Source organism: Peromyscus eremicus, chromosome 9 (genome assembly GCF_949786415.1).
Source record: "Peromyscus eremicus chromosome 9, PerEre_H2_v1, whole genome shotgun sequence".
Taxonomy (NCBI): Eukaryota; Metazoa; Chordata; class Mammalia; order Rodentia; family Cricetidae; genus Peromyscus; species Peromyscus eremicus.
The window spans coordinates 76,500,382-76,515,091 of record NC_081425.1 but is presented as its reverse complement, the minus strand read 5'-3'; the positions used below and the strand labels follow the sequence as shown (position 1 = coordinate 76,515,091).

At 43.0% G+C, this 14,710-nt stretch overlaps 1 protein-coding gene across 1 annotated transcript in view; it reads right to left on the bottom strand.

Annotated features, from left to right (window-relative positions):
• LOC131919056 (disks large homolog 5-like) overlaps window positions 1–2,698 on the bottom strand; it is a 32,583-nt gene extending 29,885 nt beyond the window's left edge. The window contains exon 1 of the mRNA XM_059273114.1: window positions 2,667–2,698. Within this exon, the coding sequence (XP_059129097.1) occupies window positions 2,667–2,698 (32 nt within the window). The remainder of the gene's footprint in view (window positions 1–2,666) is intronic.
• Between the last annotated feature and the right edge of the window lie 12,012 nt (window positions 2,699–14,710).

Genomic DNA, 14,710 nt, shown 5'->3' with positions numbered 1-14,710 from the left:
AAGTGCAGCCACACCCTACCCAGAGAGAGACATCTCAGCAGTCAATCTGTTCCTCCTGCCCTTCTTTGCCTCTAAGAATGTAATGAAAGAATTCCCAGCTGCAGCCTGGACAGTTCATAGCTCTCCAGAAACTAACCATCAGAAACTCTTGACTCTGGGTCTGCTCTTTAGAAAGCCAGAGAAGCTGGATTGGCCCATTGTTATTCAGAAAACCCCTGCTGCTGAGCTCTACTACCAGAAATCTCAGTTCAAGTTCACTTCCTCCAGCACACTTCTCTAACTCTGCTCAGGAGTCACTGTGCCTTAGACAGAACCATCTATTTCTCCAGGTTTGACACTGAGGCCAGCTTCCTTCTTCCTCTCTTTGGTCTCTCCATGTTCTCCATTCTCTCTCCCAAGCAGCCTGCTCAGTCTTGCCAACATGTCTATGAGAGCTGAATGAATAACCCACAGGCATTGGTGTTACCACAACACGAGTGACATCATAGAGATTACCAAGGACTCTCCAGGATAGAATAGAATCACCATAGAAGGGATGATTAGGGTCACTTCCAGCAGACCCCACCTATCAACTAACTATCTCTTCTCCACTTCACCAGAAGCATGTTGCCATTCCCAGGAGCCTTCCCAGAAACACAAGGGAAGACCTTCAACACCTCCTCCTTACAAAGCCAGAGATCTCTTTCTGTTTCATTAGAGTATAATCACTCCTTCATGTATGGGAAGATGAAGACTCACTTCAAAACACATCCCAGGAAATGACTGGCCCCTTGTTGAGATCCCCAAACAATAACATGAGAAATAATGTTTGCTAAATAACACGAGAAGTAAAGGTCAGGATGGAGGAGAGGAAAGATCAGTCCCCTGATGTCAACAAGCACATTGTGGAGGATCCACAAGGCTGTTACTGTATGTAGGTGTGGTGGGAGCTTATGGGTGTCCTGTCAGAACAGAGAAATGTCCCTTAGTTAGTGAGAAAAAATTCCCTGAATCATCAGTCCAATAAATTCCAGCCAACACAATATTAGCCAATGTGTGATCAACTAGTGACATGTCAGGCTGGAGATGCTAAGAACTGGGGTTCTCCAAGTGAGCCCTGAGACAAACAGAGCAAACACTCCCATTAATCGTCCATTCCTGCACTCAAGTTTGAGGAAAGATGAATGGCTAGAGGCAGGCCAGACACAGATATGTAAGGGCAAATGTGTCACAGTCATGGGAGAGTATGTAGTGTGTCACTGCTATGTTGCTTCACCTAGAGCTACACAAAGACTAATTTCTTGACCTGGAGCCACCTGTGACAATGCACATGCCCTTAGGAAGGTAATGGGCACAGCCAGCTTAAAGAATACTCATTGGAGCATGTGAAGGGCAGGCAAAGGACACAGGAGACATATTATTAGGGTTCATTTGCCCTAGACCCTTCCCAGAGCCTCAGTTCACACTTGTGAATTTCCTGGCAGTCCTGAAATGAGGAGCTAGCACCATGTTCAGCCTGGATTGCAAATTCTTCAGAAGTCTGGAGTGTGGATTCAGAAGTGTACTTGGTGGACCCCAGAACAAATGATTGATGTGGAGTAAACCATGTCCATTCAGATATTATATCACACTGACAACCAATTTAGACAAAGTTAAGTATCTCAGTAATTCCCTATTCTAGAAGTCAAAGCACAGTACCTGCCCTATGCACCACCTCATCTCAGTCAAACCTGACCCACTGAAGAATGCTCAGGAATTAACTGGAAGATGAGACTTTGCTCTAGCAGCTTCTCAAAGACAAGACTTGAGTCTCCCCCTCTGTGGATGTCAGTTCTCCCATCTCTCTATAGCGAGGTGGATGTCTCAGAAGTCAGCAGGTTTCCTCTCTCTCCCTAGACAATGTGACCCAGGGGACATCCTTCTAAGGCTTATTCACAGCTACAGAGAATGCACTGTAGCTTCAGAGCCCTCAGCCAAGTGCTTTGCAAAACCAGGAGAAAATTGCTACTGTCACACTCAGGTAGTGTATGGATGCCTACCTCACTTACTCTATGCTTCAGACTGTCATGATAATGGGGAAGCCATGAAGGGGCAGAACAAGGTCACCAGATTCACAAAGCAGTCCTTAATGATAGTCCAAGACACCCAGAGCTGGCAGGATGGAGACAGTATCCGTCCAGGTCCACTGAATCTAACAGCTCTCAGGCTGAACTGCAGACCTGTGTGCCATCAACAATTGGTAACTCAGAAACCTCAGGGGCCCTTGAAAGACAGCAGCACTTGGTGGCTCCTGCCCTGCTAGTGGCTGTGATGTCAAGTATGAGAACCTCAGGCTTTGCCAGGGTACTCTCCTTTCCCTATTATTACTGGCACATAACTACAGGACTCCAGTATGTGTGTAGCAGGAGTTGGGGGAGACAGTTATGGTACAGAAATCTCATTAACTACTCTGTGCCCGCTTCCCCACTCAGAGTGAAAGCAGATGGTACCCAGCAAAGCAGCTAAAGCCTTGTCAATTCCTAAATCTGTCAAACTAACCATCGTGGATCCTTGATCTGGGTCTGCTCTGTAGGAACCCAGAACAGGATAGGCCTTTTCCTTCCCACAAGTTCCCAGCTCTTGAGCCCTAGCTCTGGAAAGCTCAAGACCATCACATCCAGAAAGCTGCCCAGCCCTACTGGACTCACCGTGTCTTTCCCAGCACCAGAGATTTCTCCATGTTTTTGAGTGAGACCTAGGGCCTGCTTCCTTCTTCCTTGCTCTGGTCTCTCCATGCTGTGTATTGTCTCTCTCAACTAGACGCCTCAGGCTAGACCACATCTCTGTAGGTGAAACTTACAGCACGAACTAATGTCCTAAGCTCACGTGGTGTTGCTACAACACTAGTGACATCACGGTATTCCAAGAGCTCTCCAGGATACAGTAGAATTCCAGAGAAGAGACTGCTGATGTCATGGGGCACAGCGTTTGCTTCCTTGCTGATTCTTCCTCAACTGACCAGAAGCTGAGGTTTCTTTCCAGGAGTCTCTGCTGTGACACAGGGAAGGGAAGGGAAGTGAAGGGAAGGGAAGGGAAGGGAAGGGAAAAGGGAAGGGAAGGGAAAAAGGAAGGGAAGGGAAGGGAAGGGAAGAAGAGAAGGGAAGAAGGGGAGGGAAGAAGGGAAGGGAAGAAGGGAAGGGAAGAAGGGAAGGGAAGAAGGGAAGGGAAGGGGAAGGAAAGGGGAGGGGAGGGGAATGGGATGGGAAGGGGAAGGGATGGGGAGGGGAAGGGGAGGGGATGGGGAGGGGAATGGGAGGGGAAGGCAAAGGGAAGGGGAAGGGAAGGGGAAGGGAAGGGGAAGAAAAGGGGAAGGGAAGGGGAAGGGAAGGGGAAGGGAAGGAAAGGGAAAGGGAACGGAAGGGAAAGGGAAGGGAAGGGAAAGGGAAGGGAAGGGAAAGGGAAGGGAAAGAAAAGGGAAGGGAAGGGAAAGGGAAGACGGGGAAAAGGGGAAGAAGGGAAAGGGAAGAAGGGAAAGGGAAGAAGGGAAGAAGGGAAGAAGGGAAGAAGGGAAAAAGGGAAGAAGGGAAAAAGGGAAGAAGGGAAAAAGGGAAGAAGGGAAAAAAAGGGAAGAAGGGAAAAAAGGGAAGAAGGGAAAAAAAGGGAAGGGAAAAAAAGGGAAGGAAAAAAAGTGAAGGGAAAAAAGGGAAGGGGAAAAAAAGGGAAGGGCAAAAAAGGGAAGGGGAAAAAAGGGAAGGGGAAAAAAAGGGAAGGGAAAAGGGGAAGAGAAAAGGGGAAGGGAAAAGGGGAAAGGAAAAGGGGAAGGGAAAAAGGGAAGGGGAAAAGGGAAGGGAAAAAGGGAAGAGAAAAAGGGAAGGGAAAAAAGGGAAAGGAAGGGAAGAGAAGGGAAGGGGAAGAGGGGACAGGGAAGGGGGATGGGGGAGAAAGGGGAAGCGGTGAGGAAGGGGAAGGGGTGAGGAAGGGGAAGGGGAGAACGGGGAAGGGGGGAGGAAGGGGAAGGGGGAGAAAGAGGAAGGGGGGAGGAAGGAGAAGGGGGAAAAAGAGGAAGGGGGAGGAAGGGGAAGGGGGAGGAAGGGTGAAGGGGGAGGAAGGGAAAGGGGGAGGAAGGGAAAGGGGGAGGAAGGGGAAAAGGAAGGGAGAGAAGAGGAATGGGGGAGGAAGGGGAAGGGGGAGGAAGGGGAAGGGGAAGAGGGGAAGAAGGGGAAGGGGGAAGAAGGGGGAGGGGGGAGGAAGGGGGAGGGGGGAGGAAGGGGAGGGGGGAGGAAGGGGAAGGGGAGAGGAAGGGGGAGGGGGGAGGAAGAGGAAGGGGAGAGGAAGGGGAAGGGGGAGGAAGAGGAAGGGGGGAGAAGGGGAAGGGGGGAGGAAGGGGAAGGGGGCAAGAAGGGGAATGGGGGAAGAAGGGGAAGGGGGAGGAAGGGAGAGGGGGAATGAAGGGGGAGGGGAAAGGAACAGGAAGGGGGAAGAGGGAGAAAGGGGAAGGGGGGAGGAAGGGGAAGAAGGAGGGAGGAAGGGAAAGAAGGAGGGAGGAAGGGAAAAGAGGGAAGAAGGGAAAGGAGGGAAGTGAAAGAAGGGAAGGGAAGGGAAGAAGGCAGGGAAGCTCCTCCTCCTTCCAAAGCTAGATATTTCTCTCTGCTTCATTAGAATCTTTTCACTACTTCACCCAGGAGGAGTTGAAAGCTCATTTATAAATACTGACAATAGTTGGCCCTTCCCATCCTATGGGGAGGCTACTCATTACCCCCACATTTCCCCAGAATACTCTTGAGTAGGAGCAGTAGCAAATATTACTTAGAAGTATAGACATCGAAGAAACAGAAAGTAAATACAGAATAACCTCCAAGGGGCCTGGCTGTCTCTGCCCTAGGGTATTAAAGGAATGCCAAGGGGTGGAGCAAAAGACCTCCCTGCAGCACAGCCAAGTGCAGACCATCTCAGACACCTGCACTCAGGCCCGTGGTCCAATGATCCTCTCTATGCAGACCTGCTGGGTAAAGCCACTAGGCAACCTGTAAATGGACTCTAATACCATTCTAATATCCATACCCAATAATATGAGAAATAAAGCATGCCAAGAATTGGTCAGGATTATGTAGAGGAGGAGAGTTGAGTCTCCTGAAGTAAACAAGTGCTTAGAGAAGGGTAAGGTTAAGGGAAGGTGGCCATTGGGAATTTGTAAGTGAACTGAGACTGTTATGAGACACAAATTGTTCTAGAATGTCCTCTCTACATGGTGTGTTAGTCAGGGCTCTGTAGCACAACAGAAGTTATAAAATGAATCTCTATATATATTGAAAAGGGATTTGTTATAATGACTTACAGGCTGTACTCTGGCTAATCCAACAATGGCTGGCTATGAGTGGAAAGTCCAAGAATCCAGTAGTTGCTCAGTCTACAAGTCTGGATGTCTCAGCTGTCTACAGTCTATGCTGTAATCTCAAAATGTATGCTCTAATGCCAGTGAAGGAATGGATGTGCTAAGAAGGTGGAGGAAGCAGAGAAAGAGGAAAAGCTTCCTTCCTCCAGGTCCTTCTATATGCGTTCAGCAGAAAGCATGGTCCAGATTATATCGCAATTAAAGATCTGAATTAAAGGTGTGACTTCCTACCTCAAAGACCTAGACTAGAAATAGATATTCCTACTTCAAATGAAGCAGAAATGGCCCACAGCTGTGCCCTCTATTTTCTGGGTGTTAGTTGACCTTAGATGTAGTCACACTGACAACCAAGAACAGCCATCACAGTTGTATTCTCCTGTTCACTGATACTCATGAGCAAATGACTTAGAGAGTGAAAGGAAGGACTGATGATGATCAAACATCACATCTGCATCACTTGTAGATCTCATGTCATGATGATGTTCAGTGGCCTTTTTATGACCATGGATGGCTAAAATAGGATGAAATGCCAGTCTGTGGTTTCTTGGGTAGGAGGGATCAACTAGAAAACCAGTTACAAAAGAATCTGGTCTATCTCTACAATTGAAGATATGAAATCAAATAATTATGTTATGTCTGGTAGGAAGTGTGTTGGAAAAGGGTCCAAGAGGCAGAAAATGGGTACTCTTTAAAAAAATAGGAAGAAAGCAAACACACTGGACCTGTCAGAAAGAGTGGGCTGTCAGAAGGAGCCTGTGAATTTGGACTTGAACTCCTCCAGGCCACATCTTGCTTACTCCATGCATTCTGAGAAAGGAAAAAACTCCTACTGAAGAAAGGAGAACCCTGAGAAGACATTGTGGGGTCTTCATTATAAACAGCAGCTAGCAGCCTCCTACTGTTTTCTAAGCAAAAACGATTTATTAAGAATTGAAGTATCTCTGGTGGTCAAAGAGGCAGGATTTGGAGACAGCAGCAACAGGAAACAAATCATACCCCAGAGTTAAATCATGTTACAGAGCTCACCCCTGGCACTAGCATGATGAGCATGCAGTATGTGCCACCAAGAATATTGTCTTTGTGCCTGGTGCTGGTTTAGAAGTTTTCAAAATCTATGGCTCCGAAAATGGGATACAGCCTTCCAGAAATCATCAAGCAGAATGGGCTCATCCATTTCTTTGGAACATAAGCTTATAAGGGGCAGGAATTCTGATGGGAGCTCCTCCACCAAAACACTGCACGGATGGTCAAAATTGCTGTCAACCATCAGCTACTCCCTATGTCTACGCTGCAGCCTCCAGAAGGGACTTCAATAGCCAAATTTACCAACTTTTCCTTTGTGGCTTGTGTGATTGTCACTCATTTTAAATAGAGTTACATTTTCCAACATAAATTCTTTGTAATTATTCTTCACACATTAAAATTTCACTTTGGGCATAGAATTCTATTCATAGAGGATCAATTTTCTTTGCAGTAGGCTGAAGTTAATGTTTTCCCCTTTATGGCTTGCTGTGATGGCCAATCTTGGCTGTCTACTTGACACGTAGTTCAAGATATGACTTCTTCAGACTAGCTTGCAGGTATGCTTCTTGGGCATTTTCTTGATTGCTAATTGATGAAGCAGGGCTCAGTCCTATGTGGGTAGCGGCATCTCCGGTATGTGAACCTGGGCCATAGAGGAAAGGTAGCTGAGCAGAGCAGTGAGCCGCATTCTTCTGTGGTTTCAGGCCCCTGTTTTGGGATCATGCCTTGGCTTCCCTTGATGATGGACTGTAACCTGTGAGGTGAATAAACCCTTTACTTTCCCAGATTGGCTTCTGGATATTTATTAGAGCTTCAGAAAGCTAACTAGAACGTTTGACATATCCTCAGGGCATGCTCTGTTGGCCCATCCTTTTCATTGCGGCCTGTAGCCTCTTCTTTCACCAATTACAAAGTTTAGGGACACTGCATCTGTTGCCATATCCAGTCTACCAATCTCACCCACTGCTTACATAACTCTATAAAATATGTTTTTTGTCATCGTATGACGTATTTCTCGCTAATATGGCATGCTCCCATACTTTTCCCTATTAAAAAGTACCTCTGGATGTTCCTGCACTTTCTGCTCTATAAATTATCCTTTGCCCTTAATAGTGCAGTTATTGTTAGATTATGAAGTTCCAAAGAAAATAGTGATTTTTTGTACTCACATTTTCTAATTCAAGATTTATTGAATTAGTATTATCAATTTAGCAAAATTGACCTTTTCTATTACCTACTTATCCACCAAGTTTTAAAACACCCCATTCATTTCAGTCTTGAAGTTCTCTCAGAACATCAGCTCTAAGGGTCTTGAATATATTTAGATTTCTCTTGGGTACTCCATAGCTGTTTTATTAACAGTGTCTTTAAAAGTATGCTAATCCAAATGTCTAATATGTTTTAAGCCTATTGTGAGTGGAATTGTTTCCCTGATTTCTTTCTCAGTTTGTTTGTCATTGGTATACAGGAAGGCCACTGACTATTTTGCATTCTTCCACTTCTATGAATGTATTTATCAGCCTTAAGGGATTTCTAATAAATTATTAGTTTTATTTGTTTAGAATCATATCATCTGCAATAAGGACATTTTGAATTGCCTCTTTTCCATTGGTATCCTCTTTATCTACCTTAGTTGTCTTATTGCTCTAGCTAAGTGTTCAAGTACTGTATTGAATAGGGGTAGAAAGAGAGAATAACCATTTCTTGTTCCTGAATTTTTTGAAATGGTTTTGAGATTTTTTCTATTTACCATGATGCTGCCATAGGCTTGTTGTACAATGACTTTGTTATGTTGAAATGTATCCTCTATATTCCTAGATTCTCCAGGACTTTCATCATGAATGGAGGTTGGACTTCTACAAAGGCCCCTTTTTTTAATACTCTGATGGTCATGTAGTTTCTGTCTTTTATTCCTTTTATGTGGTGGAATAAATATGTTGATTTATGTATGTTGAATTATCCTTGCAGGTCTGGGGTGAAGATGATTTGATCATAGTGGGTGATTATTCTTTGATGTGATCCTGAACTTGATTTGCAAGTATTCTATTGAGAATTTGTGTGTATATGTTCATCATCATAATTGTCCTGTAATTCTATCTACCCATCCATCTATCTATCCATTATCTATCTATCTATCTATCTATCTATCTATCTATCTATCTATCTATCATTCTACCTATCTATTTATTTACATTTTTACCTATCTATGTTTCTATCTGTCTCCTTCCCTCAACATCAGTGTGTTCCTGGCACAAAGAAGAATTTGGACGAGATCCTTCATTTTTTATTTTATTGGATAATTTGAGGAGTTTAAGTTGTACTTTAAATGTCTGGTCAAATTCCACACTGATTTTGTTCTGCGATAGTCTTCTTTTAGTTAGGCAATTTTTAATTACTGTTTCTATGTCGTTAATTAGTAAGGGACTATTTAAATTATTCATGCTATCTTGATATAACTTTGGTAGATCACAGACATCTAGAAATTCATCAATATTTTAAAACGCTTTTTCCAATTTGGTAGAATGAATATTCTTAAGGATTGAATCCCCCTCCGTGTCTCCATTTTCCTCCTGTGTTTTATTATTTTCATCCTCCTCTTCCTATTGGTTAATTTGGCTAAAGTTGTGCCCATCTTGTTAGTGTTTTCAAAGAATCAACTCTTTGTTTCACTGTATCTTTATATTTTTCTGTTTATTTCACTGATTTCCGCCGTATTTAATGGGACATCTGTATCATACCCTTTCCACAAGGCTCAAAGACCATCATGAAAGATGAGGCAGAAAGATTGTAGGAGCCAGAGGTCATGGAAGACTAGAGCAAACAGTGTCTTCTGGCCATGACAGGACCACTGCACTCATGAGCCACAGCACCTGTGGTCACTTATACAACATCAAGCCAGTCAACTTTCCAGCATAGAGTGGGAAGGGTGCTTGAACCCCTACTTCTGACTGATGACCTACGGATGAACAATGGCTTCTGGGAGAAGGAGAGTCAGCTTTCTTCAAGAGTCTGCCAATGGAGTTATTAAAACATAATTTAATAATAAAGATACAAAGTTGGGCATCACAGATGTGGGGGCAGATTTGAGGTGAATTACTTGGAGTTGGGGGATGAATATGATCAAAATGCAGTCTATGCAATTTTCAAAGAATAAGTAAAAATACATTGAAGTATACTCATTAAATTATTAATGTAAAGAATGTATTATTATATAGGGATCTTTTATTAAATAACTTTAATGAATTCTGTGAACTCCATTGTGTTTCTCCACTTGTGGGTTCACCCAGGGAGCATTATCTATTCTGCTACTAACAGTGTTTTATTCCAAATGGCAGCCTACAAAATTGATAAAGGATTTTTTGTTTTATTTTTTATTTTATTTTATTATTATTATTATTATTATTATTATTATTATTATTATTGGTTTTTCAAGACAGGGTTTCTCTGTGTAGCTTTGCGCCTTTCCTGGAACTCACTTGGTAGCCCAGGCTGGCCTCGAACTCACAGAGATGTTTTATTTTTTGAGACAGGGTTTCTCTGTGTAGTTTTGGTGCATGTCCTGGATCTTGCTCTGTCGACCAGGCTGGCCTCAAATTCACAGAGATCCGCCTAGCTCTGACTCACTAGTGCTGGGATTAAGGCATACACCACTATCACAAGGCTGGGAAAGGCATTTTTATCAACTACATATACAATAGAAGGCTAATATCTAAAATATGTAAAGAGCTAAAAAAAAAACCCTGGATATCAGGAAAATGAATGACACAATTAAACTTGATTTACAGAAAAAACAGAGAATTTTCAGTAGAGGAAATTCTTGTGTCTTGGAAACAGTTTTAAAAAATGTTAAGTATCCTTAGTCATCAGGGCAATGCAAATCAAAACTATTGAGACTTCACATTTCATGAGGCAGAAGAGAGGAGATTAATAAAATAAACAACATCTAATGTTGGCCATGATATGGAGTATGGAAAACCCTCATCCATTGCTGGTAGGAATGCACACTTGAACAGCCGCTATGGAAATAGGTGTAGCTGTTTCTTGGGAAGGTAAGAATCAATTAAGACCCAGCTCTGCCACTCTTGGTATAAACCTAAAGGATGCTTCACCTACCACAGAGACACTTACTTGCTCAACCAAGTTCATTGCTGCTGTATTTATAATAGCCAGAAAGTGGAGACATCCTAGGTGTCCCTCAACACATGAATGTCTAAAGAAAATGTGGTTCACTTACAGAGATGGGCTATTACTAAGCAGTTAAAAAGGAAAAAGAAAACCATGAAATTTGCAGGTAAATGGATGTAGCTAGAAAAAGTTATCCTGAGTGAGATAACCCAGACACAGAAAGACAAATAAGGTATGTTTTCACTTATATATGGATGTTAGCTGTTGAGTCAAAGATAAATAAGTTACAATCTGTATATGCCAGGTTAGTTACGTAATAAGGGACTTAGTGGGAGGGACAGATCTCCACCTAGGGGGAATAGAATAGATTGTTATAGATGGATGAAGGACAGAGTCTGGAACAGGATGGTCAAATGAGGGGGGAGAGGGAAGAGGGGGCTGTGAAGAAATATAAGGAGGGAGAGGTAAAATTAAGGGCCATGTGAGGGATCTTATGCAAGTCTAATACAGTAGAACCACTCTAATAAATATATATATGAGGGATGTAGATGGAACAGCCAAAAAGAAAAAAAACAAAAAATCAGGAAGACAGAACCCCAAATGAATATCTCTTGTCACCAAATGAAGCTTCCAATATTGGCGCTGGGTTACATTTAGTCCATTTGTTGGCCTAATGAGACCAATTGGACCCCATAAAACCCAAGGTATTGTAAGGCTATTGGTTGCTCTCCGTAAACTGACAGGAAGGTGCTATTCTTGAAGATGACACCATCACAACTCATTGAACATAGATCAGTCAAGCTGATGCCTCCTTAAATCCCTCACCACATAAGGACTAGATTTCATGGCAGTGGAAGGGACTATGCCCATGATCAAAGAGAAAAGTAACACCAACCCAGCTACAATGGTGATTGCATCCAAGATATGATGGTGCCATGGTAACAAACTAGTCTGAGAAACCAACCAGTATCTGTCTTGAATAAAGCCCACTCCATGAGATGGAAATCATACCAAGCACTCTGCGTGTCAACAAGACCTGAGACTGGATAGGCCAGGATCCACAGGGAAAACCAAATACTACTGTTCTGCTTAAGGAACATAGCAATAAAATGACTCCTAACAATATTCTGCTGTACTCATAGATAATGCCTTTCTCAGCCCTCATCAGAGCAGCGCCCTCCTGCGGCAGATGGGAACAAATACAGAGACTCTCAGCTAGAGCATATGCAGAGAGGAAGAGATCCTGGAAACTCAACTCTAAACAGGACATCTCCACTCAAACTCCTCCCATCAGGACTTAGGGAACCCTGTGGAAGAGGAGGTGAAAAGAGTCCCACAGCATACTGCAGATGGAGAGACCACGGTCCATCTACTGAGGGGAAGCACAGATGTGGAGTGGGGCCAGACTAACCCTGAGAAGAGCTGCACTGCATGTGTTTCACAGGGCAGAGCTGGAGAGGGAGGAATGCCCCATCCATCTGGATTCCAGAAGATAACATGAGTACCAGATGCTGGACATTGGGCTGTAGGATTTGGATTATTATAGCTGGATTTTGGTATTGTTATCATCTTAAAATTTTTGTGCTCCAGCTCTTCTCTTGTGGAATAAGAAAATATCTAATTTTTTTTTGTTTTACCAGACCCAATTAATAAACTTTTGTTTTATTTGTTTTTTAGAGACCTTGTACTTTTGAGTTGTTGTAATTTTTAAAGATTGTGGGATTTTTAAAACTTATACTGTGTTTTATATTATGATATTATCATAAGAATTTGGGGAACAAAAATAAATAGTTATGATGTTCAAGTGATGTGTGTGTGTGTGTGTGTGTGTGTGTGTGTGTGTATGTGTGTTATGCTGACAAGGAATAGAAACTCCTAGCTAAGTTTATCTCTCAACTTGAAGCAGCATAGCAACAATGGAAATGAGAATTTCAGTATAGAACCTGCATGGATCAGAAGGCACATTAATCACAGAGAAATTTTCTTTCATAGTTTTACATTATTGTACTGGATAAACATTTTCTGTATTACAATAAGTTTACAGCATGTGTAATTTGTATATGATAATAACTTTTATGGCCTGACCACTTAGGGTTGGATAACCTATGAAGGGATTTTTTCCTAGGAAAGGTTAATTTTCTCACCTAGATTTTTTAAATATTGTGAGCACCACTTCCCTGTCATATATAAAAGAAAGTACCTAGGAAATAAGATTAAGTTTAAAATTTTCGTTGAAACATATTTCATGTTATTATGTAAAATAGTGGGTTTTTTAAAATTTATTGGATAATTTAATTTAATTTTACATATCAGCCCCGGATTACCCTGGCCCCCCTCCCATTCCAATCTCATCCAGGGCAAGTACTCCCCTGGGGATTGAGTTCAACCTGGTAGATTCAGTTCAGGCAGGTCCAGTCCCCTCCTTCCAGGCTGAGTTAAGTGCCTCTGTATAAGCGCCAGTTTCCAAACAGCCAACTCATGCACTGAGGACAGGTCCCAGTCCCAGTGCCTGGGTGTCCTCCCAAACAGTTCAAGTTAATCAACTGTCTCACTTATCCAGAGGGCTCCTCAGCTATTGGTTCATAGTTCATGTGTTTCCATTCGTTTGGCTATTTGTCCCTGTGCTTTTTCCAACCTTGGTCTCAGCAGTTCTCGCTAATACAAACCCTCCTCTTTCTGGCCAATTGGAATCCTGGAGCTCCACCTGGGGCCTGGCCATGGATCTCTGCATCCGGTTCCTTCAGTCATTGGATGAGATTTCTAACATGACAATTAGGGTGTTTGGCCATCCTATCACCAGAGTAGGTCAGTTCGGGCTTTCTCTCACCCATTGACTGTAGTCTATTGTGGAGGTATCTTTGTGGATTTCTGTAGACCTCTCTAGCACTTTGCTTCTTCCTACTCTCATGTGGTCTTCATTCATCATGATCTCTTATTTCTTGTTCTCCCTCTCTGTTCTTGATCCAGCTGAGATCTCCCACTCCCCAAAGTTCTCTTTCCCTAGAACCTTGCCCTTCATTACCCCCAATCACGTCCAGGTTGTTCATGTAGATCTCATCCATTTCTCTGTCATTGGGCGATCCCTCTGTCTTTCTTAGAGTCCTGTTTTCTAGGTAACCTCCCTGGAGTTGTGAGTAGCAGTCTAGTCTCCTTTGTTTTACATCTAGTATACTCCTAGGAGTGAGTACATATCATGTTTGTCTTTCTGTGTCTGGGTTACCTCACTCAGGATGATTTTTTTCTACATCCATCCATTTAGCTGCAAACCTCATGATGTCATTGTTTTTCTCTGCTGAGTAGTATTCCATTGTGTCTATGTACCACATTTTATTTATCCATTCTTCAGTTGAAGGGCATCCAGGTTGTTTCCAGGTTCTGGCTATTACAAACAAGGCTGATACGAACAAAGCTGAGCAAGTGCCCTTGTGGTATAATTGAGCATTCCTTGGGTATATGCCCAAGAGTGGTATTGCTGGGTCTTGGGGAAGACTGATTCTCAATTTTCTGAGAAAGCACCATATTGATTTCCAAAGTGGTTGTCCAAGCTTGCATTCCCACCAGCAGTGGAGGAGAGTTCCCCTAGCTCCACATCCTCTACCAGCATAAGCTGTCTTCAGTGTTTTTGATCTTAACCATTCTGACAGGTGCAAGATGGTATCTCAGAGTTGTTTTGATTTACATTTCCCTGATAATTAGGGATGTTGAGCAATTCCTTAAATGTCTTTCAGTCATTTGAGCTTCCTCTGTTGAGAATTCTCTGTTTAGTTCTATAGCCCATTTCTTAATTGGAATGTTGGGCATTTTGATGTCTAATTTCTTGAGTTCTTTATATATTCTGGATATCAGCCCTCTGTCAGATGTGGGGTTGGTGAAGACCTTTTCCCATTCTGTAGGCTGTCGCTTTGCCTTGTTGACTGTATCCTTTGCTCTACAAAAGCTTCTCAGTTTCAAGAGGTCCGTCCCACTGATTGATTGTTTCTCTCAGTGTCTGAGCTACTGGTGTTCTATTTAGGAAGTGATCTCCTATGCCAATGCGTTCAAGACTACTTCCTACTTTCTCTTCTATCAGGTTCAGAGAAGCTGGATTTATGTTGAGGTGTTTGATCCGCTTGACTTAAGTTTTGTGCACTGTGACAGATATGGATCTATTTGCAGCCTCTACAGGTTGATATCCAGTTATGCCAGCACCATTTGTTGAAGATGCTTTATTTT